At 39.7% G+C, this 24,336-nt stretch overlaps 1 protein-coding gene and 1 long non-coding RNA gene across 10 annotated transcripts in view; both read left to right on the top strand.

Moving 5' to 3' along the window:
* Positions 1–24,336, top strand: part of SSH2 (slingshot protein phosphatase 2) — a 236,835-nt gene that overhangs the window by 84,790 nt on the left and 127,709 nt on the right. For 8 of the 9 annotated variants that reach the window (XM_081580226.1, XM_081580228.1, XM_081580217.1 and 5 more), the window contains one exon: positions 20,934–20,977. Coding sequence is in view for 5 of the 9 variants with exons in the window: in XM_081580217.1 (XP_081436343.1) it covers positions 20,934–20,977 (44 nt within the window). In the remaining 4 variants the exon portion in view is untranslated. Of the gene's footprint in view, positions 1–6,263; positions 6,527–6,845; positions 7,006–20,933; positions 20,978–24,336 lie in introns of those variants that run through there. The other variant, XM_081580227.1, reaches the window with a different exon arrangement.
* LOC145542109 (uncharacterized) lies at positions 20,974–22,909 on the top strand. The gene is made up of 2 exons (XR_014079595.1): positions 20,974–21,224; positions 22,339–22,909. It is a non-coding gene; the product is annotated as an uncharacterized LOC145542109 (long non-coding RNA).

The following is a 24,336-nucleotide window of genomic DNA, read 5'->3' on the forward strand; positions in this document are numbered from 1 at the left end:
CTAGATCCCACTGTGATCATCAGGCAGAATTGGAGCCAGGTTGATTTTCCCAAAGCTAGGAGCTGTATCGCTCCCTCAGTCGCTCAATTCTGTCCGACTCTTTGCAACCCCATGAATCACAGCACGCCAGGCCTCCCTGTCCATCACCAACTCCCGGAGTCTACCCAAACCCATGTCCATCGAGTCGATGATGCCATCCAGCCATCTCATCCTCTGTCATCCCCTTCTCCTCCTGCCCCCAATCCTTCCCAGCATTAGGGTCTTTTCCAATGAGTCAACTCTTTGCATGAGGTGGCCAAAGTATTGGAGTTTCAGCTTCAACATCAGTCCTTCCAAAGAACACCCAGGACTGATCTCCTTTAGGATGAACTGGTTGGATCTCCTTTCAATCCAAGGGACTCTCAAGAGTCTCCTCCAACACCACAGTTCAGAAGCATCAATTCTTTGGCGCTCAGCTTTCTTCACCATCCAACTCTCACATACATACATGACCACTGGAAAAACCATAGCCTTGACTAGACGGACCTTTGTTGGCAGAGTAATGTCTCTACTTTCAAATATGCCATCTAGGTTGGTCATACCTTCCTTCCAAGGAGTAAGCGTCTTTTAATTTCATGGCTGCAATCACCATCAGCAGTGATTTTGGAGCCCCAAAAAATAAAGTCTGACAGTGTTTCCACTGTTTCCCCATCTATTTCCCATAAAGTGATGGGACCAGATGACATGATCTTAGTTTTCTGAATGTTGAGCTTTAAGCCAACTTTTTCACTTTCCTCTTTCACTTTCATCAAGAGGCTCTTTAGTTCTTCTTCACTTTCTGCCATAAGGGTGGTGTCATCTGCATATCTGAGGTTATTAATATTTCTCCCGGCAATCTTGATTCCAGCTTGTGTTTCTTCCAGCTCAGCGTTTCTCATGATGTACTCTGCATATAAGTTAAATAAGCAGGGTGACAATATACATCCTTGGCATTCTCCTTTTCCTATTTGGAACCAGTCTGTTGTTCCATGTCCAGTTCCAACTGTTGCTTCCTGACCTGCATACAGGTTTCTCAAGAGACAGGTCAGATAGTCTGGTATTCCCATCTCTTTCAGAATTTTCCACAGTTTATTGTGATCCACACAGTCAAAGGCTTTGGTATAGTCAATAAAGCAGAAATAGATGTTTTTCTGGAACTCTCTTGCTTTTTCGATGATCCAGCAGATGTTGGCAATTTGATCTCTGCTTCCTGTGTCTCTTCTAAAACCAGCTTGAACATCTGGAAGTTCACGGTTCACGTATTGCTGAAGCCTCGCTTGGAGAATTTTGAGCATTACTTTACTAGCGTGTGAGATGAGTGCGATTGTGTGGTAGTTTGAGCATTCTTTGGCATTGCCTTTCTTTGGGATTGGAATGAAAACTGACCTTTGCCAGTCCTGTGGCCACTGCTGCATTTTCCAGATTTGCTGGCATATTGAGTGCAGCACTTTGACTGCATCATCTTTGATGATTTGAAATAGCTCAACTGGAATTCCATCATCTCCACTAGCTTTGTTCGTAGTGATGCTTTCTAAGGCCCACTTGACTTCACATTCCAGGATTTCTGGCTCTAGGTGAGTGATCACGTGATCATGATTATCTGGGTTGTGAAGATCTTTTTTGTATAGTTCTTCAGTGTATTCTTGCTACCTCTTCTTAATATCTTCTGCTTCTGCTAGGTCCATACCATTTCTGTCCTTTATTGTGCCCATCTTTGCATGAAATATTCCCTTGGTATCTCTAATTTTCTTGAAGAGATCTCTAGTCTTTCCCATCCTGTTGTTTTCCTCTATTTCTTTGCATTGATCGCTGAGGAAGCCTTTCTTATCTCTCCTTGCTATTCTTTGGAACTCTGCATTCAGATGGGAATATCTTTCCTTTTCTCCTTTGCTTTTAGCTTCTCCTCTTTTCACAGCTATTTGTATATTGTGCATTAAGTATGCTTTTATGGGAATGAGGATTGGAAGAAACCAGAATCAGTAGAGAGGGAAGAAAAAGAATACCTAGCTCATATGAACTTTTCCTTCAGTGATTATATGACATCATTTTAACAAAAGCTTTTCATATATAGTAATATATACCACTTAAAATTTGCTTAATTTAATAAGATTGAGGAACTGCCACACTTTTTTTAAAAGGTATTATATTAACTGGAGGATAATTACTTTACAATATTATGATGGCCTCTGCCGTACATCAACATAAATTGGCCATAGGCATACCTGTGTCCTCTCCCTCCTGAACCCACCTCCCACCTCCCTCCCCACCCCATCCCTCCTGCATCATCATACATCAAACTCCCACTGGTTGGCTGTTTTACATATGATAATATACATGTTTCAATGCTATTCTCTCAAATCACCCCACTCTCTCCTTCTCCTACTGTGTCCAAAAGTCTGTTCTTTAGGTCTGTGTCTCCTTTGCTGCCTTACATGTAGATCATCAGTACCATCTTTCTAGATTCCATATATATGCATTAATATACAATATTTGTCTTCTTCTTTCTGACTTACTTCACTCTGTATAACAGGTTCTGAGTTCATCCACCTCATTAGAACTGTCTCAAATGTGTTCCTTTTTATAGCTAATATTCCACTGTGTATATGTACCACAACTTCCTTATCCATTCATCTGTTGATGGACATCTAGATTGCTTCCGTGTCGTAGCTATTGTAAATAGTGCTAGTGCAACACTTTATGTTAACTGTCAGTCTCAGGGGACTGAGCTTTTGGGTCACATGTCACTGGAGATGCTGCAGGGGTAGGTTAGTGACCAAAGAGGTAGCAGCATTTTTGAAGAGGGCCTTGGTGCTTCAGGTTCTGTGACTGTATTAAGTGTGCCCTTTGCCCTTAGCTACAGATTTGACCCAGCTTATTATTTAGCAGTTGTTTCCAGTCTCTTATCACCATGAATTCTAAGGCTGATTAGCTATAATACATTTAGATATTCTCTTGGTTGTTATTGACTTGTTTGGTTAGTTTTTGTTTAAATCCTTTTTTCTATATAGTAGATCACAATATTCTCCCTCCATGGTTTTTCATTATTTTGAAGTCCAGTTTACTCATTTTTCTTTTCCTTACCTGGAAACATTTTTTTTTCATAGTTTATTTGTTCTGATGACTCATTCATTGAATAAATATTTATAGAGTATCTATTAGGTACTTTACTCTCAATAAATCAGAATAAGATATAATTGCATGTAATTATAATTCAAGGAAGAAGATAAATAGGAGAAGAACAAAAACTCTCCTTTTGGTAAGGAGAGCTCAGATCCAGTTGAGGGGGATCAGAGACTTTAGGATTTTTTGTGATTTTTTTCCTCCTTAAGAAGCAGGAACCATAATATGTTCTTGACGAAAGAAAGTCAAAGCATAGTATGTTTTTTGACTGAGGCATTTCCATGGGACATGGTGCTAAGAATAATTTGAAATGGGTTGGAATTCTGAATGGACTCTTACAGATGCTTGTAGATGGTACAGGAGAAGAGAAAAATGAAAGTGCCGAAATTCCCATTGCTGATGGTTTCCCTGAGTAACAGGCAAAAACTCCTGCACAGTCCAAGGACCCCTGGGAAGAGAGAGGTGGCAAGGGGCTGAGTTTAATCTAATCTGAATTTCATAAGAATTGAAATCTTTTTTTTTTTTTGTCTTTCTTGCTAGTTTTCTAGTCAGTGTTCAGTCGTTCAGTCATGCTGACCCTGTGGCCCCTTGGACTGTAGCCCGCCAGCCTTCCCTGACCATGGGATTCTCCAGGCAAGAATACTAGGGTTGCCATTTCCTTCTCGAGAGGATCTTCACAACCCAGGGATCGAGCCCTCATCTCTGGTGTGTCTTGTATTGGCATGCAGATTCTTTACCACTAGCGCCGCCTGGGAAGCCCAGTTTTCTAATAAGCTTCCTTGTAATTTAAAACCTAAAGTCTACATTGATGACCTCTGTTTGAGGTAGTCTCCAGGGCAGCCACATATAGAAAAATCAGGAGAGATGTTTTAATTAAGTTTGTTTTATTCAGTAAACCAGTGAAGAGGAATGAAAGGAAGAATTGAGGAATAACTTCTAGAAGGGAGTTAGGATTTTTTACATAACAGTTGGGACCTGGGGCAGCCTGTCAGTGTGATAAAAACAGGTGCTTCTATTTTATCTCCCAACTATTGGTAGTCGCAGTTTTACTTATGCTTATATGATTGATTGCTTCCTTTATCAAACTGAAAACATAGCATGAAAACATTTTGTTTGCCATTTCAACTAATTTTAATACGTTGAGAGGTTTTTTTAATCTACAGCACACTTTATAGCTACTATTGATATTTTATTCCATAGTTTCAGTTGACTTTGTTCAAGTTGTATGAAATAGCAGTGTGTACTGTTTCATTTTACCAACACTTAGTAGCCTTGGTTATTTTCACGGGGTGTTCAAGGCATTGTTTATTGGGAGATTTATGGTTTTAGGAAATTAGGCGAGTAGTAAATATTTCCGGGTGTTGCTCAGAGGTATTTACTGATCGGGATATTGTCTGTGGAATGCCTTTTTATATTTACCTTTGCTTCCAGGAATTGCATTTTTATGGAATTGTTGGTGCCTTTTATTGGTTCTTTGAATATACACACAAACAGCTATCTCCCTATGGGGCATACTATTTTCTCAAGAAGAAATATTTAACTAATGAAAATGAAGATAGATGCTTTCATAGTTAACTTATGTTAGAATCTGTAAATAGAGGAGGGGGCTTCCTATCTGGTACTATATACTCATCTTTTATTGTTTACCTTTTTTATCCCTTTTCTTCCCCAGTTCTATTCAGTTTGATCTAGATCAAAGAATACATTACTAATAGATAACATAGGACAATTAGCAAAATAATCTGTAGTCAGATTATTATAGGCTATCATTATAGGCTTTCTGTAGTTACTTGTCAGAGTCTAATGACCTCAAGCATCACTGATAAGGTGTATTCTGAACTTCCTAAGGATGGAGGAAGAAAAGAATTGCATTGAAAAGTTGGTTATAACAGTTTCTTCTGTCTTATACTGTTAATTGGTGAGAAGGTGGCAGGGAGAAATGCATCAATATTTTCCCAGAATTTATAGCATGAATATTTTCTAAAGTTAATCTCAAGATATAAAAGTCAAAAGAAGACCAACAAGAGAACTTCTTGAGGTGTGTGCAAAATGGAAGGGAATGGTAGATAAGGAGCCTTAGGGAAGTAAAAGTGAGGCTGAAGGAGAAAACAAGGAGACATGTGGACATAATTAATGAAAAACAATAGGTAGTTAAAAGAGGGAGTAGCTGAGAAGTTTCTGGGATGGGTTAGATAGTCTATAAGTTGACAGCATATAATGCTGATTTTCAACAAATTAGAGGGAAATTCAGACGACTGGGTGCTTCTCTCTCAATAGATTTTTCTCTGTCATAAGATTCTACTTTTCTCTTAAACACTATTTTGTATTCATGCAGTTTTAGTTATATTAGTGTGGGAGATGCTGTCTTGTTATATATTAGTTGGTGGGTTGTCAAGGTTAATAGTGACTGAGTGTAATTAAAATCTTTCTGCATTAAGTTACCACTTTTTTCTCTGTCATTTATTTCCATTAATAAACTAAAGCAAAGAGTGTTTGAACCGTGAAAGAGCTAATAATTGGTTTCTTTATGATGTTCAGTGTGTTAGCAAAGACCACTAGCCAGGCCTAATTTATAGTAGGAATTAGATCACACTCTGGTTTATAACTTCATATTTTTTCCTTCATTTCAGTACCCATGTTTCATTTCAAGTGAGTTTGGAGGCTTTGGGTTTGTTTGTTTAAGTGCTGAATCAACTTTTTCTGAACTTTTGTTTTTCAGTCTTTTGTTTATGGAAGACAAAGTTAAGCGGCATGCTTGTAGTCTTAAGGATTAGACCAAGTAGTCATAAGCATCTGACCTTCTCTTCATATTTTAGTAACCTACCATACCCACCCCACCCCCACCACCAATTAACTTCTGTCTTAGTTTTCAATATTCAGCAGTCTTAACTTTAAACTTACATACAGCAGTCCTCTGCACTCAAATCTTTCCACTAGAAGTTTCTCTAACAGCAGAGCAGTGTGGATATATAAAGTTTAAAGGAGCTTAATACAAGGCTAGAATGTATTTGAGTTCTTATGATTTACTTTAAATTTTGTGCACTTGTTTATGTATCTGTATCTCTGTTACTGTAAAAATATTACTTCTTATCAAGTAAAACTGATGCTGCTGAAATGTGCTTCAGTCTAGAGGCATCAAGGAAAAGCTCTGGAGAAGGGGACATCTGAGCTACAGTTTGAAGGATGAGTAGAAGAAGTAAGCAAGCAAAGAGGGGAATGTATTCCAGGCAGAGGGAAGAATATAGCAAAATCTAAGGAATAATACGATCAAACCTGTCAGTCCTAAAGGAAATCAACCCTAAATATTCATTGGAAGGACTGATGCTGAAGCTCCAATTCTTTGGCTACTTGAATGTGTAGAGCCGACTCATTGGAAAAGAGCCTGAAGGTGGGAAAGACTGAAGGCAAAAGGGGAACGGGCAGCAGAGGATGAGATGTTAGATAGTATCACCAACTCAATGGACATGAATTTTGAGCAAACTCTGGGAGATAGTGGAGGACAGAGGAGCCTGGCGTGCTGCAGTCCATGGGGTCACAAAGAATTAGACACAACTTAGCAGTTGAACAACAACAACAAGAGACAAGCTTAGCTTGTCTAGCTAAGCTTAGCTTGTCCTAGCTTATTGGAAATACTAATTTTAGAATAGCAAAATTCATCTGCAGTTGAAGTACATAAGCTCTGACACTAAATGTTGTCGTTTTCCCAGGGAAAAGAAAGTGCTTGTAATGCGAGCATTGATCAAGAGTGGAGGAAAACTTCCAGCTAATGGCAAAAAGTCAACCTACTAAACAGAATTGTCCTTGCACCTTTAATGATGACATTTTGTAAAAGAGAAAAACAGGAAAAGTGCTTATAGTACTTTGCAGGTATATCTTAGCATCTAAATGTGTGATGGAATTCTTTGTCCTTTTATTTAGATATTAATTTTGATACTGTGTTCTAGTTAGTGAGACCTAAGGATTCCTCCCAACACCCCTATATGACAGCTCCTCAGCCTGCCAAGACAAATGCACATATAAGAACCTCTGGTGACGTCACCTTACTCTTACTTTGTTGTTGTTGTTCAGTCGCTCAGTCGTGTCCGACTCTTTGTGACCCCGTGCACTGCAGCACGCCAGGCATCCCTGTGCTTCACCATCTCCTGGAGCTTACTCAAATACATGTCCACTGAGTCAGTGATGCCATCCAACCATCTCGTCCTGTGTTGTCCCCTTCACCTCCTGCCTTCTATCTTTCCCAGCATCAAGGTCTTTTCCAATGAGTTGGCTCTTCGCATTAGGTGGCCAAAGTATTGGAGCTTCAGCATCAGCCCTTCCAATGAATATTCAGGATTGATTTCCTTTAGGATTGACTGATTTGATCTCCTTACTGTCCAAGGGACTCTCAAGAGTCTTCTCCACCACCACAGTTCAAAAGCATCAATTCTTCTGCATTCAGCTTTCTTTATGGTCCAACTCTCACATCTGTACATGACTACTGGAAAAAACCACAAACAGCTTTGACTATATAGACTGTTGTTGGCGAAGTAGTATCTCTGCTTTTTAGTATGCTATCTAGGTTTGTCATAGCTTTTCTTCCAAGAAGGAAGTGTCTTTTAATTTCATGACTGCAGTCATCTTCCACAGTGATTTTGGAGCCCAAGGAAATAAAGTCTGTCACTGTTTCCATTGTTTCCCCATCTATTTGCCATGAAGTGATGGGACCAGATGTCATGATCTCCGTTTTTTGAATGTTGAGTTTTAAACCAGCTTTTTCACTTTCCTCTTTCACCTTCATCAAGAGGCTCTTTAGTTCCTCTTTGCTTTCTGCCATAAGGGTGGTGTCATCTGCATATCTGATGTTATTGATATTTCTCCCAGTAATCTTGATTCTAGCTTGTGCTTCATCCAGCCAGGCATTTCACATGGTGTACTCTACATATAAGTTAAATAAACAGAGTGACAATATACAGCCTTGACATACTCCTTTCCCAAGTTTGAACCAGTCAGTTGTTCCATGTCAAGTTCTTACTGTTGCTTCTTGACCTGTATAAGGGGATATAAGTCCTTAGGACCAAGCACCTCCCCAATTGACCAAAATGAGTACCTAGAGTGAAATCACCATCCAGATAGTATACACATTATCATGCTATGTCATGAGTAGTGTTTACAGTGTTCCTGAGATGGGTGGGGAGGATTGAGGTGAATTAGCCGGTGAAGAGCCCTACTGTCGGCATTCCAGGTATGCTTGTCACGTATGAGCACATGTGCCTGTCAGCCAAGCCAGATTCCCAAAGTATAACTTTTCCACCTGTCCACTTTGCAATTAAGACACATTTTATACCGCTTAAGCTATTCTGTAAAAGATTTATCTGCTGACTAAAGGCTTTTTCCAAGGTTGAAGGCACTGAAAGTGGTCTTTAAGCAGCAGTGGTGTTCACTCATAATGTTTTCTGTGGATGCAGTTTCTCCAATTCAACCACAGTGTTGGCTTTGACTTGTCTGCCCTCTAGTGGAGATGTTGTTAAATTAACCAGTGTATCCTGGCTTTAGGAAAAATACCTAATTTTTCTCAATTGGCTTTCTAAATTTTAGTCTCTTTTTTCTTTTTCTTTGTTTAGCCTCTGTTCCCTTAAAGAATTTTTAATTACCACCAAAGCAGCATATTTATAATTTTTTCTACTTTCTAAGATTCTGATAAATCCCCTCCCTGGCTTCCTCCTAGGATCAGGTCTAGACTGCCGCTCTCTGCTCTTTGCAAGCCCTGGGGTTCAACTCAGCTGGTCAGCTGACCAGCAGCCCAGTGTGTCAAACATATTCCCCCTGTTCGTTCCTCTTGTCCCTGTCTCAGATGCTCTGTCAGCTTCTGTGCCTCTTCAGATATTCTTCTTCCCTCAAGATTGGACTCAGAGCTCACTTGTTCCTGTGAACCCTGGACCCATGGTGATAGCACACTTTCTAAACTCCAGTGACATGTATTTCCTGTGCCATACATTTACACTGTACTTGTTGCATAATTGTTTCCAATATAACAACCTTATTACTTCAGGCAGATAAACTCCAGCATAGTATTATCTCATATTTCTTTGTATCTCTGGTGGACTCTAGCAGCTCTGAATGAATTAGATGATTATTTATTGTTACGCAGGAGACCCAGGTTCGATTCCTGGGTCGGGAAGATCTGCTGGAGAAGGGATAGGCTACCCATTCCAGTATTCTTGGGCTTCCCTTGTGGCTCAGCTGGTAAAGAATCCTCCTGCAATGTGGGAGACCTGGGTTCAATCCCTGGGTTGGGGAGACCCCCTGGAGAAGGGAAAGACTACCCACTCCAGTATTCTGGCCTGGAGAATTCCATGGACTATATAGTCCGTGGGGTCACAAAGAGTCGGACACGACTGAGCAACTTTCACTACCACTACATTCAAAGATACTGAGTAACATGACTCTGTCTTTTCCCCTGTTGATGGCTTAAAATGATGTCTAGATTTAAATATAAATGTTAACAAAATAGCAATGTATTTCCCCCTAATCAAAACTGACAGCAGTACATCTGTTTTAAATATTCTATTTTCTTTTTGGTCAGAACCATTAACAGTATTTATCAACTCCTTATTTTGGAAATGACTAGAAATTTGAAAACAATCATGCTTAGTTTAGTAATGTTTGATAAGTAATCAGTGTTGTTTCATTACTCTTCTGCTTTTGTTCTTTGACCTTATTTCTGAATAATGTTTCAACTGAATAACTTTGGTTCATATAGTCTAATTCTTTATGTCCATAAACAATTAAAAGCTTTAATATAAAAAGACTCTTCATAAGTGGATTTTATTTAGCTTCCCTGGGTGTTACCAATGCCTTTTATAGTTTAAATTCCTTGTGGAGGAATGGTAATCATGTGTAACAGATGACTAGTAATAAGAGCTGAAGGCAAGCCAAGCAATTGGGGTATAGCTAGCAGCACACAAAAACAAGAGAACAGATTATAGAGCCACTGCCTCCAAGGTGAAGCCAAGATCAGAGTCAAGAATTTTAAACCAAAGTTTAGAGAGCAGAGGAGATGTTGAAGTTGTATTCAGAATATTTAGCAACTAGTATGGCATAGCTATCAACCAATCAGAATAGGCAGGAGTCAGACCTGGAGGTCCTCCACGTTGCCTGGCACTAATCTGATTGTTGAAAAGCTATGACAAACCTAGACAGCATATTAAAAAGCAGAGACATTGCTTTGCCAACAAAGGTCTGTATAGTCAAAGCTATGGTTTTCCCAGTAGTCATGTATGAATGTGAGAGTTGGACCATGAGAATTGGACCATAAAGAAACCTGAGCGCCGAAGAATTGATGCTTTTGAACTGTGGTGTTGGAGAAGACTCTTGAAGAGTCCCTTGGACTGCAAGGAGATCAAACCAGTCAATCCTAAAGGAAATCAGTCCTGAATATTCATTGGAAGGGCTGATGCTGAAGCTGAAGCTCCAATACTTTGGCCACCTGATGCAAAGAACTGACTCATTAGAAAAGACCCTGATGCTGGGAAAGATAGAAGGCAGGAGGAGAAGGGGATGACAGAGGATGAGATGGTTCAATGGCATCCCCGTCTCAATGGACATGAGTTTAAGCAAGCTCCGGGAGTTGGTGATGGACAGGGAAGTCTGGCATGTTGCAGTGCATGGGGTCGCAAAGAGTCAGACACTACTAAGCGACTGAACTGAACTGAATCTGATTGTTGCTGGATCATGAAACATTCCGAGGGGCTCTAGGCAGCCACTATGTACTATTTGGTATTTCAGCGTGTAAGCAATTAGTACAGTTGTACCACTATGTCCTGGCTGAACATAAGACCATATGTCCATATTGAAACCTCTGGCTACAGTGAAGGAAATGGACCAAATATGAGGTCTTCAAAGAGTGGGATGTGAAATTTCACTTTAATAGTAGGAAGAATCTGAACAAGGAGATAAAGACAAGGTCTAAGACCCCTATTGGTGTACCTGGCATATTTCTGTCATGCAACAAGAGCAGTTTGTTCTGGTAGAAGGTTTATTTGTCCTTCCCAGACAGAATCGTGACTCTGCTGCTTACTCTTAGGTTGCTGCTGCTGCTGCTGCTAAGTTGCTTCAGTCGTGTCCGACTCTGTGCAACCCCATAGACGGCAGCCCGCCAGGCTCCCCCATCCCTGGGATTCTCCAGGCAAGAATACTGGAGTGGGTTGCCATTTCCTTCTCCAATGCACAAAAGTGAAAAGTGAAAGTGAAGTTGCTCAGTCGTGTCCGACTCTTCGCGACCCCATGGACTGCAGCCTACCAGGCTCCTCCGTCCATGGGATTTTCCAGGCAAGAGTACTGGAGTGGGGTGCCACTGCCTTCTCCACTCTTAGGTTACTTTGAGCAAATTATCTCACTTTCATGAGGCAGTTTCTTCAGCTGAAAAGTAAGTGTTAATCATGCCTGTGCTGCATTTATCCTTGGTTGCTTCAAATGAGATAATAGTCATGAAAAGATTTTAAATTATGGAGCAGCACAGAGACAGAGTCTTATCTTATGATGAATGCTGCTTGCTCTCTACCCCATGTTTAAGCACTCTTCTTGGATTGACAAACCAAGGATATGACCAATAATTTAATGGAGATGAGGTACATGATATACTGAGTTAACCTAAGGTGGAGGCCTAATTTTGCCACTTACCGGTTACCACACCTTGAGCAATACTTATTATTTCATCTAGTATCCTCTGAGCATCTTCTGTGTGACTGCCACTCTGCAAACATAGTTCTGCCCTTACAGAGCTTACAGTCTAGGACGGGAGCCATAGATCTTTCTGGAGAGCTGAGTTCCCGTCATCACTGGTCTCCGTGGCACCTGGCATGGCACAGTTATCTGGAGAGAGTAGTAGCTTTGTGTACCCTGAACTTTTTGATATTTTTCCAAACCTTTAAGACAAATGTTTTCAATCTAAACTGCTTGTCAGTTATCAGGAGCTTTGAAAATGTGCATATCCTAGGGCCCCACACCTCATGGTGGGCTGGTACATGTTCAAAAACGTGTTTTCCGGGTAAGGGCTGCTTTGTAGCATTTGCTGATATTCCCAGTAAAAAAAAAAAAAAAAAAATCCCACCATAGCCAATTTCAAGCTACCAGTGTGAGTCTCATAAGATCCCTAAAAATCTTAACAATTGGCTCCACCACACCACTGGCTTCACCTCAGGGCTAAAGAATAAAAGTCTGTAGGCGTGAAGCGTGGAGATTTGTGTTATTAAAAAAGTTCTGAATGGAGCCAGACTTAAGGACCAGTGACCTGTGAAGTTTCCATATTGCATGCATGTCAAATGTGACAGGTTCAGAACATGATAAAACTTGTTGCTTTTTCAAACCAAGTAGCCTCAAGGAGTCGGATCTCTGTGATAGAAAAAACAGTCTAGCAACTCTGAAATTATGACAAGTGGGGGGTGCAGATGGGGTTAAGTTGCCTGTATTAAATAAAAAAATTTAAATAGAATAAGGATTATAAACAAAAGGCATCCAGTAACAGCTCCACACCCAGAGCTCGGGTTTTCTAATGGGCAGTGAGTGACTGCACTGTGATACCTCTTCAACCAGCTGTTGACCAAAGACTTGGTGTTCTTCAGAAGCAAAGTTACCTCAGCCAAATTCTAATCAAGCTGGCTTTCTTATGACTGAAGAAGTACCTCATTAACCATTCCAACTGTGATTCATACGTATTTGTATTTGAAAGGAATTCAAAGGAAATACTTGAGAAATAGTAGGTGTCTCACAGAGGTTTTCTATTGCTTGAAATCATGGGCAATAAAGTTTATTTAGAGCTTCTTAAAACCTGTCATAATGACAGCATAGTGTGGCTTTGATTTCAGAAATAAGGATTGCACTGTATTCTGGCTTCCTTATTTTTACTTTAATGTGTCTTACAGCTCCCTGAAATATAACTAGTTTGAATCTCTGTTTTGGATCTTAATCCCAGCAAGTACAACACATCTCAGTTTAAACAACTTTAAAACAAAGTCATCTTATATTGGGACTGCTGATTTGATGAGGTTTGAGCTCCTTACAAACCAGCTTCTCAGATGTAAGTGCCCAGGTTATTCATTCTGGTCCTGGACAGTTGTGTGTGTGTGTGTGTGTGTGTGTGTGTGTGTGAATGGCCACACTTTCAGGCCCTTTCTTATCTTCAGAGAGAACACTTCGTTATAGACACCAGACTATAAAATTATCCATATGGCCTTCCATGCATCTTGTACTGAATAAGAATCATCTTCTTTATTCTCTTCTCTTCTGGATATCTCTGTGGCCCTAGTCTTTAGAAGTTCTACTTCATTAACTCTTTTTTTATCAGTATTAATTTATTTATTTTAGTTGGAGTCTAATTACTTTACAATATTGTGGTGGTTTTTGCCATACATTGACATGATTCAGCCATGGGTTTACATGTGTTCCCCATCCTGAACCCCCCTCCCACCTTCCTCCCCATCCCATCCCTCTGGGTCATCCCATTGCACCAGCCCTGAGCACTTGTCTCATGCATCGAACCTAGGCTGGTGTTCTGTTTCACATATGATAATATACATGTTTCAGTGCTATGCTCTCAGATCATCCCACCCTCACCTTCTCCCAAAGAGTCCAAAAGACTGTTCTATGCATCTGTGTCTCTTTTTCTGTCTTGCATATAGGGTTATCGTTACCATCTTTCAAATTCCATATATATGCATTACTATACTGTATTGGTGTTTTTCTTTCTGGCTTACTTCACTCTGTATAATGGGCTCCAGTTTCATCCACCTCATTAGAACTGATTCAAATGTATTCTTTTTAATGGCTGAGTAATATTCCATTGTGTATATGTACCACAGCTTCCTTATCCATCCGTCTGCTGATGGATGTCTAGCTTGCTTCCATGTCCTGGCTATTATAAACACTGCTGTGATGAACACTGGGGTAGACGTGTCTCTTTCAATTCTGGTTTCCTTGGTGTGTATGCCCAGAAGTGGGATTGCTTTCATTAACTCTTTAACTGCCTTTTTCCTATCCTGTTCATTTTGCCTACATACTTACTAGCTAGTCATTGGTATTGAGAAGGTTGATTAAAGATGACTATGAAGTCTTTGCTCTTTCCCCCACTGAGAGATAGAGTCTAATTCCCCTCCCTTTGAATCTGGGCTGCTGCTGCTGCTGCTAAGTCGCTTCAGTCGTGTCCAACTCTGTGCGACCCCATAGACGGCAGCCCACCAGGTTCCCCTGTCCACGGGATTCTCCAGGCAAGAATACTGGAGTGGGTTGTCATTGCCTTCTCCAGTGCATGAAAGGGAAAAGTGAAAGTGAAGTCGCTCAGTCGTGTCCAACTCTTAGCGACCCCACAGACTGTAGCCTACCAGGCTCCTCCGTCCATGGGATTTTCCAGGCAAGAGTACTGGAGTGGGGTGCCATTGAATCTGGGCTAGACCTCTTTAATACACCAGCAGAGTATGGCAGAAGTGACACTGTGCCAGCTCTGTGCCTAGCCTCCTGGAGTTCTAAGCCCCCATGTGAATAGACCAACCCTGAGGCCCTAATGGACTTTGAGAAGGCCCAATCCATAGGCATTCTAGTTGACTTCCCAGTTGAGCCCAGCTTAAGTCCTCCAGGCTAAGATGTCAGACATATGCATGAAGCTGCTTGAACTCTCATTTAGCCCATCTTCCAGTTAAATACCACCATAGTAGCACTGAGTGACCTTTAGCAGTACTATGTGGAGCAGAAGAATCACCTAGCTAAATACTGCTTGAAGTTCTGACCCATGAAATATAATGAATTAGTGGTTTGTTATAAAGCAGTAGATAACCCAAACATGATTCCATCTCCATCTTCTTTGTCTCTTGTTTCTTAGAGAGAATCTAAGCTGTCTCTTACCAGTAGCCAAGTGGCAATATGGTGCCCTATTTCCTCCTCAAGCCTGTATCCTTCACATTTGCTTCTTTCAAAAGCCAGAAGCAGGACTTTCCTGATTTCAAAATTCATGTCCATTCTTAGAAAGACTACTAGATTATTTTTTCCTGTCTGACAGATACACCCTCAGTTTTTTCCCAGGGAAATAATCTGAAGTCTAGTTAATGAATAATCCACAACCACATTTTGTGACCCTAGGACTGTCATCTTAATATTCTACCCTTATGGACTCATAAAATCAGTATTACCTGATAACCTTAACCTCCAGTACCCATCCTTTTGTTCCAGGAATTCACAGCTGCTCACCATTCCCTACACGTCCAGACTCTTACTCCTCTTTCTGTTCCTTTTGCCAACTATTCTGCATGAAATACTCTTCCTCCTATTTTCCATCTAACACAAACCTACTAATTCAAGCCTAGCCTGAAAATTAACTTCTGTGAAGCTATCGATGCCCCACAGTTAGTCATTTCCTCCTCTGTTGTCTCTAGAGCACTTTGTATATCCTCTGCTGTAAGCCAAATGACATATAATTTTTGGTTTATGGAACGGTCTCCCCTACTACAATATGAACTATCCAAGGATAAGGGCAATTCTGCTTACTTTTAATTCCTGGTGCCTAGTACCTAACACATCATAGGTGGTCAATTAATGTGGAATGAATGAATGAATATATAAATGAGAGCAAGTGAATGATTCTCTCTGCTTAACCAAAGGAAAAGCCTAAGATATTACTTCTAGATCTTCATCACAGACTAACTTCTGAGCAACAAAAACTGTCTTATTAACCGGCTGAGGGTAAAACATAGCTGGCATAGTCCTTGCTAGTGAAGAATGCACAGCCAGTTAGCTCCGTGTTTGCATAGTTTTAGTTCACTGCTCCAATCATGCATTCATTTACCTCTTTGTCGAGTTCCATGTGCACATAGGGCATTGTGCTAAACACAAGGTGAGATGCAAAGGGAAAATAAGGCAGATTACAGTTTGATAATGGAACGTAAAACAAGAGCCCAGCAGTAACCCAAAGACAGATCTCAGTAGTGCCATAGGAAGCATGCACAGTAACTGTAAGGTTTGGAGGAAGGCACACAGCCTCTCAGTAAGATGATAACAGAAGCATCATGAACTACTAACTTTTAAAGCCAGTTTTAAGGTTGCAGAAGGATCTGGGGGGGGGGGGAGGGCCTTCCACGATGATGAAACAACATAGACCTTTGAAAAATGATGAATGAATCCACTTGGATCGGAGTGTAAAGAATTTTGGTATGGAAAGTGTAAAGAATTGTGGACCATAAAGGTTGGGAAATTATTGCTTAACACCTACCTAGCCTGGTGTTTTTCAAGGCTAGCAGCACTTCCAGCCTACTTCTCAACAAAATGACTTAGACGCTTATGTTCTTTTTCAAACATCTTTTACTTAAGTGACCTGCTTTTGTGTTCAGGTATTAAGATTAATAAGAATGTATTAACTTATCAATTCATACTTAATGGTTCCTGAATACCCTAAAGTTATGTCTTATATTTTAATTGAAATATAGTTTATATACAGCATTCTGTTAGTTTCAAGTGTACCACATAGTGATTCAATATTTTTACAGATTACACTTCATTTACAGTTATTACAAAATAATGGCTATATTTCCCTGTGCTGTCCAATATATTCTTTTTATTCATTATACATAGTACTTTGTATCTCTTAATCCTATACATCTATCTTGCCCACTCCATTCCCTCTCTCTCCACTGGTAACCACCAGTTTGTTTTCTATATCTATGAGTCTGTTTCTGTTCTGTTCTAAGCATTCATGTATTTTATTTTTTTAGGTTCCACATATAGATAACATGGAGTATTTGGCTTTCTCTAACTTATTTCACAGAGCATAATACCCTCCAGGTCCATCTATGTTGTTGCAAATGGCAGAATTTCATTCTTTTTTATGGCTGAGCATGGACAGAGGAACCTGGCAGGTTACAGTCCATGGGGTCAGAAAGAGTCAAATACAACTTAGCAAGTAAACAACAACAACAGTATTCCATTTATTCCATTTGGCACACACACATATGGCACATCTTTATCCATTCATCTGTTGATGGAAACTTAGGTTGCATCCATGTCTTGGCTATCATAAATAATGCTGCTGTGGACATTGGAGTGCATATATCTTTTTGAATTAGTGTTTTCTGAATATCCTAAAATTAAATGCATATTCAGAATCTCACACCATATTGGTTATAGGTCAGTTTTTTCTTTAGAACATCAGGAAGAAATTGTACTCTTTAAATAAAAACTTCTTAACAATAGTACTCTGGAATATTTTTTAAAAAGTCAACAAACATGTGTTTAATCATTTAATTATTTCATTCTCCTTACAGATCAAAAATGATTCTATCTACTTAGAAGAACTGATAATTATCTCTACACTTTTCTCCTGGTGTTTTCTAATGTTCTGAGCACACTGACTATTTGCATTTTTTTCTTTTCTTTTTTTTTTTTTTACCAACAATATGTCAAGTTATTTGACAAGATAGGTGGTTTTATATGGTCTAGTGTATACACTTGTTACAGTAGAATGGTAAGCATTCTCCCTTTAGCTACCGTTTAACTGCCACCATTCAAGGTAACTATGTTACCTGATCATTAATCTTGCTGAATAAGCAGTGTTGAATCTTTGTATTTTTGGCAGTGAATTCCATTGAAATAAGCATAATTGAACACTTTCTTCGTTTTAAAAAAAAAATTCCATTTACCTTGCCTTGACATACTGAGTTGGTTTTTTTTTCCCCTAAACCTCTTTTTCCAAGTAAGATGAAAGGGAAGCAAATAATTCATTGGCCTGACTATTGTAAAATTATCTAAAAAAGAAAAAAACGTCATTTGGGGATTTTGTGTTAGAAACACTGTTCTGGCTTACTTTTTTCCTGTGCAAAAGGAATTTTCCACGCCTTTGGCACTATTTTAAAGAGTAGACGTCATAGAATAAAGGTGACAAAAGGATATTGTTTTATTATAAGCCTTGAGAAAAGTTACACTTTCCTTCCCACCCCTTGTCCTGGGGTTGAGGTACTGAAGGCAGATTTTTTAGTTTAGAGGCAGCTATTTATAGCAGAAATATAGACCTGAGTTCAAATTGGGACTCCCATCATTTATTGGCTTTGTGACATTTAGCAAGCCCCACGGCGTTGTGGTACACATTAAATAAAATAATGTATAAATTATCTGGTCTGTAGTGGTATTAAATAAATGTTAGTTCACCTCTGTAGATGTAACTGGTTTTGGCTCTTTGCACCCTCCAAGGAAGCATAGTTCCCTTAGGCTCCAAAATCTAACATTTGTATTTGCTTATGAGTCTTTTCATTTTCATTCTCGCAGATTTTCCAGGTCCTGACTATTGACTCTAGAAATGATTGGTTGTTTTAAACACTGTTCTTCACTTCCCGAAAGGCATCCTTCTAAACCTAAAACTTCCCCTATAGGCAGAGTGTAGTTCCAGAAAAACATCTATTTCTGCTTTATTGACTATGCCAAAGCCTTTGACTCTGTGGATCACAATAAACTGTGGAAAATTCTGAAAGAGATGGGAATACCAGACCACCTGACCTGTCTCTTGAGAAACCTGTATGCAGGTCAGGAAGCAACAGTTAGAACTGGACATGGAACAACAGACTGGTTCCAAATAGGAAAAGTACTTACTCTTCCAAATAGGGAGAGTACGTCAAGGTTGTATATTGTTACCCTGCTTATTTAACTTATATGCGGAGTACATCATGAGAAACGCTGGGCTGGAAGAAGCACAAGCTGGAATCAAGATTGCTGGGAGAAATATCAATAACCTCAGATATGCAGATGACACCACCCTTATGGCACAAAGTGAAGAAGAACTAAAGAGCCTCTTGATGAAAGTGAAAGAGGAAAGTGAAAAAATTGGCTTAAAGCTCAACATTCAGAAAACTAAGATCATGGCATCCGGTCCCATCACTTCATGAGAAATAGATGGGGAAACAGTGGCTGACTTTATTTTTCTGGGCTCCAGAATCACTGCAGATGGTGATTGCAGCCATGAAATTAAAAGACACTTACTCCTTGGAAGGAAAGTTGTGACCAACCTAGACAGCATGTTAAAAAGCAGAGACATTACTTTGTCAACAAAGGTCCATCTAGTCAAGGCTATGGTTTTCTAGTAGTCATGTATGGATGTGAGAGTTGGACGGTGAAGAAAGCTGAGTGCCGAAGAATTGATGCTTTTGAACTGTGGTGTTGGAGAAGACTCTTGAAAGTCCCTTGTACTGCAAGGAAATCCAACCAGTCCATCCTAAAGGAGATCAATCCTGGGTGTTCTTTGGAAGGACTGATGTTGAAGCTGAAACTCCAATACTTTGGCCACCTCGTGCGAAGAGTTGGCTCATTGGAAAAGACCCTGATACTGGGAAGGATTGGGGGCGGGAGGAGAAGGGGACGACAGAGGATGAGATGGTTGGATGGCATCACTGACTCGATGGACATGAGTTTGGGTAAACTCTGGGAGTTGGTGATGGACAGGGAGGCTTGGCGTGCTGCGATTCATGGGGTCGCAAAGAATCGGACACGACTGAGCGACTGAACTGAACTGAACTGCATATACCATGACACTTTCCCTGTCCTCCCTCTGAGGGTACGATCTTTGCTGTCTCCTGCTGTTTGTGCAAGATAATGGGCATACCTGAAATCAATAATGAAAATAAAATGAGAATAAAAGTTATAGAGCTGGCCGTTTCTGCCCAGGAATGGAGGCAGGATGGTGTAGAGGTAATGGGGATGGTTGCATAAGCTGAAAATGTGGGTGACTTACCAGAAGACAATACTCATATTGTTTGAGTTATTTTTCTCCTATTTTTGTGTTTGCCAAATAGGGCAAAAGTGACCAGAGTGCAAATATAAAATGTCAGAGGGGAAATTTAAAGACAAAGTTAGCACCTCAGTATCATTCTCTCATCTTTTCTCACACTTTTCCTTCATGTTGCTATTCTTGTCTCCATGAAGATCTGTATAATATCTTAACATAATAATTCCTAACCTAGGTCAGGGTGAATGATATCCTTTTTCAGTGTGTTGGGAGGCAGTATTTTACCAGTTTTAATACTAGCTTACCACATGAGTTTCCTTGAGCAACTTCTTTCCTTTTTGTGAATTTCAGTTTCTATGAAATATTCATATTTCATTGAGCCTAAATTGCTGTAAGTATGGCACCTCAATTATTTGATGTGCTACTAAAAAAAATAAATATTGCAATTAAATGATGATTCAATGCTTTTTAGTTGCATTGATTGTAGGTGTATGTGTCAGAATTGGTGAAAACTAGGTTCTCAGTTTATAAGGAATAAGTTGGACAATGTACTTAAAAGTATTGAGCAAGGCACCTGGCATGTTATAAATATTCAGTAAATAATAGTTCATTAAGGTGATGGTGATGTGATCAAGAGAACTTTTCAAAATGGTGTTCATTATTTAGGTTATTCTTTGGGGATCAGAATCGTTAATAGGTCACCTTGATGAGATTTGTTGGTGAAAGTCAGAATGCCCACTCATTTTAATTGAAAGTAACAGTAACATAACATCTCCAGTTAGTTTTCAGAGGTATTCTTTTCATTATGAATACTTTGTTATTAAAAAATTTGTAGGCTATTGTTAAAGTTTCCTCCAGGAATACATTTTGTTGATATATATTATATCCATATATATCAACCCCATGGGTTGGTTGAAGTCACTTTTTATGGAGAGAATTTAGTTTAAGTACACACCATCAATGAGATGCTCCCTCATGTAAAGCTTAATAAAATTGCATTCATTGTTGGTATTATGATATGAGACCTCAGATTTTAAGTAATTTTTTTCTCATTTTCCTCTCTCTACAGGAGGCAGACAGTGGGGAGGAGGAATGCCGATCACAGCCCAGGAGGTATGTTTGTTCATTACATCCTATAGCATTTCTTTAGTGTTTTCTCTCTAATTCTTTCTCAGTCTTGTCAGATGAGTTTGTCTTGGTTTTCCAAGATGCTTAGTTAGTGTCTCAAAATGGAATTGCTTTAAGAATCCTGTTACTGACTCAGATTTTAAGTGGTGGACTGCATTATGTTGTACACATGAAACTAATATAATATCATATGTCAGTTCAGTTCAGTTCAGTTCAGTTCAGTCGCTCAGTCGTGTCTGACTCTTTGCGACCCCTTGAATTGCAGCATGCCAGGCCTCTCTGTCCATCACCAACTCCCGGAGTCTACCCAAACCCATGTCCATCGAGTCGGTGATGCCATCCAACCATCTCATCCTCTGTCGTCCCCTTCTCCTCCTGCCCCCAATCCTACCCAGCATTAGGGTCTTTTCCAATGAGTCAACCCTTCGCATGAGGTGCCCAAAGTATTGGAGTTTCAGCTTCAACATCAGACCTTCCAATGAACACCCAGGATTGATCTCTTTTAGGATGGATTGATTGGATCTCCTTGCAGTCCAAGGGACTCTCAAGAGTCTTCTCCGTATACCTCAATATATAAATTAACTAATTAACTTAATTCAATAGTAGATTTCTCTTTTTTATTTTTTTAACCAGAAAGGCCAATATTGGCCTAGCTTTGACCCAAGTCTGTAAAACTATCTTAGGTAATAAAAAAGCAGATTTTCCTTACCTAACTAAAGAACATTTCAGCCTTCAGTTTTGTCATTCATTTTGAGAGGTTTTGGCAGTTTTTTTATAGATTGGTTAATACAAAAGATATACTAATTAGCTTGTGTGTGCGTGCTCAGTTGGTTCAGTCGTGTCTGACTCTTTGCAACCCTATGGACTGTAGCCCGCCAGGTTCCTCTGTCCAGGGAATTCTCTAGGCAGGAATACTGGAGTGGGTTGCCATGCCCTCCTCCACTAAGTAACTTAACCAATCTTTTAAAATACAGTGAAACTTTTTTTCTCCCTCTCATGGAATAGTGGGCCTGTTATAAGGATACCAATACTTGCTGGCATTAAAAGAAAAGAATTATGAGAGATATCTAGGATGTATATAATAACATTTCTGTTATCTTCCTTAAAATGCTTTTTATGGTTATATTTAAGATTTAATAAGAGTTCAGAATTCACTGAAATCCTTAAAAATTTGAAAGTCTATAGCACTGTCAATGTTGTAATGCAACGAACTATTTTTTATAAGATATTTTAGTTTCTCAAGATTGCATAGAATTCTACTTTCTTTTTTGTTATAAGTACATTATTATACTGTGACCCAATAGAGTATATCTTTTGTATGAAATAGTTTCAGTTCAGTCACTCAGTCGTGTCCAACTCTGCGACCCCATGAACCACAGCATGCCAGGCCTCCCTGTCCATCACCAACTCCTGGAGTTTACCCAAACTCATGTCCATTGAGTCGGTGATGCCATATAACTATCTCATCTGTCATCCCCTTCTCCTCCTGCCTTCAATCTTTCCTAACATCAGGGCCTTTTCAGATGAGTCAGCTCTTCACATCAGGTGGCCAAAATATTGCAGTTTCAGCTTCAACATCATTCTTTCCAATGAACACCCAGGACTGATTTCCTTTAAGATGGACTGGCTGGATCTCCTTGCAGTACAAGGGACTGTCAAGAGTCTTCTCCAACACCACAGTTCAAAAGCATCAATTCTTCTGCGCTCAGCTTTCTGTATAGTCCAACTCTCACATCCATACATGACTACTGGAAAAACCGTAGCCTTGACTAGATGGACCTTTGTTGACAAAGTAATGTCTCTGCTTTTTAACATGCTATCTAGGTTGGTCATAACTTTCCTTCCAAGGAGTAAGCGTCTTTTCATTTCATGGCTGCAGTCACCACCTGCAGTGATTTTGGAGCCCAAAAAAATAAAGTCAGCCACTGTTTCCACTGTTTCCCCACCTATTTCTCATGAAGTGATGGGCCGGATGCCATGATCTTAGTTTTCTGAACGTTGAGCTTTAAGCCAACTTTTTCACTTCCTTCTTTTCACTTTCATCAAGAGGCTCTTTAGTTCTTCTTCACTTTCTGCCATAAAGGTGGTGTCATCTTCATATCTGAGGTTATTGATGTTTCTCCTGGTGCTCTTGATTCCAGCTTGTGCTTCTTCCAGCCCAGCGTTTCTCATGATGTACTCTGCATATAAGTTAAATTAGCAGGGTGACAATATACAGCCTTGATGTACTCCTTTTCCTATTTGGAACCAGTCTATTGTATGAAATAAGTGCCTTTTAAAAATATTTGTTTAAATGTCTGTGAAATAAAAATAATTTTTTTTAATCAACTCACTTGAGGACATTATGCTAAGTGAAAAAACCCAGTCCCAAAAGGACACATACTGTATGATTCCACCTATATGAGATACCTATGGTAGTCAGATTCTCAGAGATGAAAAGCAGAATGTTGGTTGCTAGCATCTGGGGGAGGATGGATGAGGAGTTATTGCTTAATGGGTACATAGTTTCGTTTTTGGAAGAGAAAAAGTTCTTTAGATGGATGGTAGTGTTAGTTTCACAACAGTGTGAATTACTTAATGCCCTGTACATTTAAAAATAGTTAAGAAGGCAAATTCTATGTTATATGTAGTTTACTGTATTTAAAAAACAAATGATCTATTCATGCCCACTAGGTCCTTTTTATGATAGCTAATTCTGGTGATATGTTGTCTTTCGCAGAAGATAGGCATAAAAATATCATAACACAGTTGTAGAACTGAAAATCAGGTTATGTATTATTACCTTTTTGGTAAAAATATAAATGGATGAAATTCAGTTCTAGCCTTTCCTTTTGCATATTTATGAACTCATTGCTTTTCATCTTCTTATGTCCTGACCCACTTTGCTGACTGGGGAATAAACAAAGCCATGTAACATGCCAGTATTCAGCCATTTTGACTTACAAATGGCTGTCTCATGAGTCAGCCTAATAAGATTTCAAGGTAATAAATGTTCTCAGTTGTGTCTGACTCTTTGTGACCCTGTGGACTGTAGCCCGCCAGGTTCCCCTGTCCATAGGATTTTCCAGGCAAGAATACCAGAGTGGGGTGCCATGCCCTCCTCCAGGGGATCTTCCCGATGCAGAGATCAAACCTGTGTCTCCTGCCTTGCAGGCAAATTCTTTTCCACTGGGGCTTCCCTGGTGGCTCAGAGAGTAAAGCATCTGCCTGTAGTATGGGAGACCTGGGTTTGATCCCTGGGTCGGGCAGATCCCCTGGAGATGGAAATGGCAACCCACTCCAGTACTCTTGCCTAGAAAATCCCATAGACAGAGGAGCCTGGTAGGCTGCAGTCCATGGGGTCT

Source organism: Giraffa tippelskirchi, chromosome 3 (genome assembly GCF_054371585.1).
Source record: "Giraffa tippelskirchi isolate mGirTip1 chromosome 3, T2T-mGirTip1v1.2.pri, whole genome shotgun sequence".
Taxonomy (NCBI): Eukaryota; Metazoa; Chordata; class Mammalia; order Artiodactyla; family Giraffidae; genus Giraffa; species Giraffa tippelskirchi.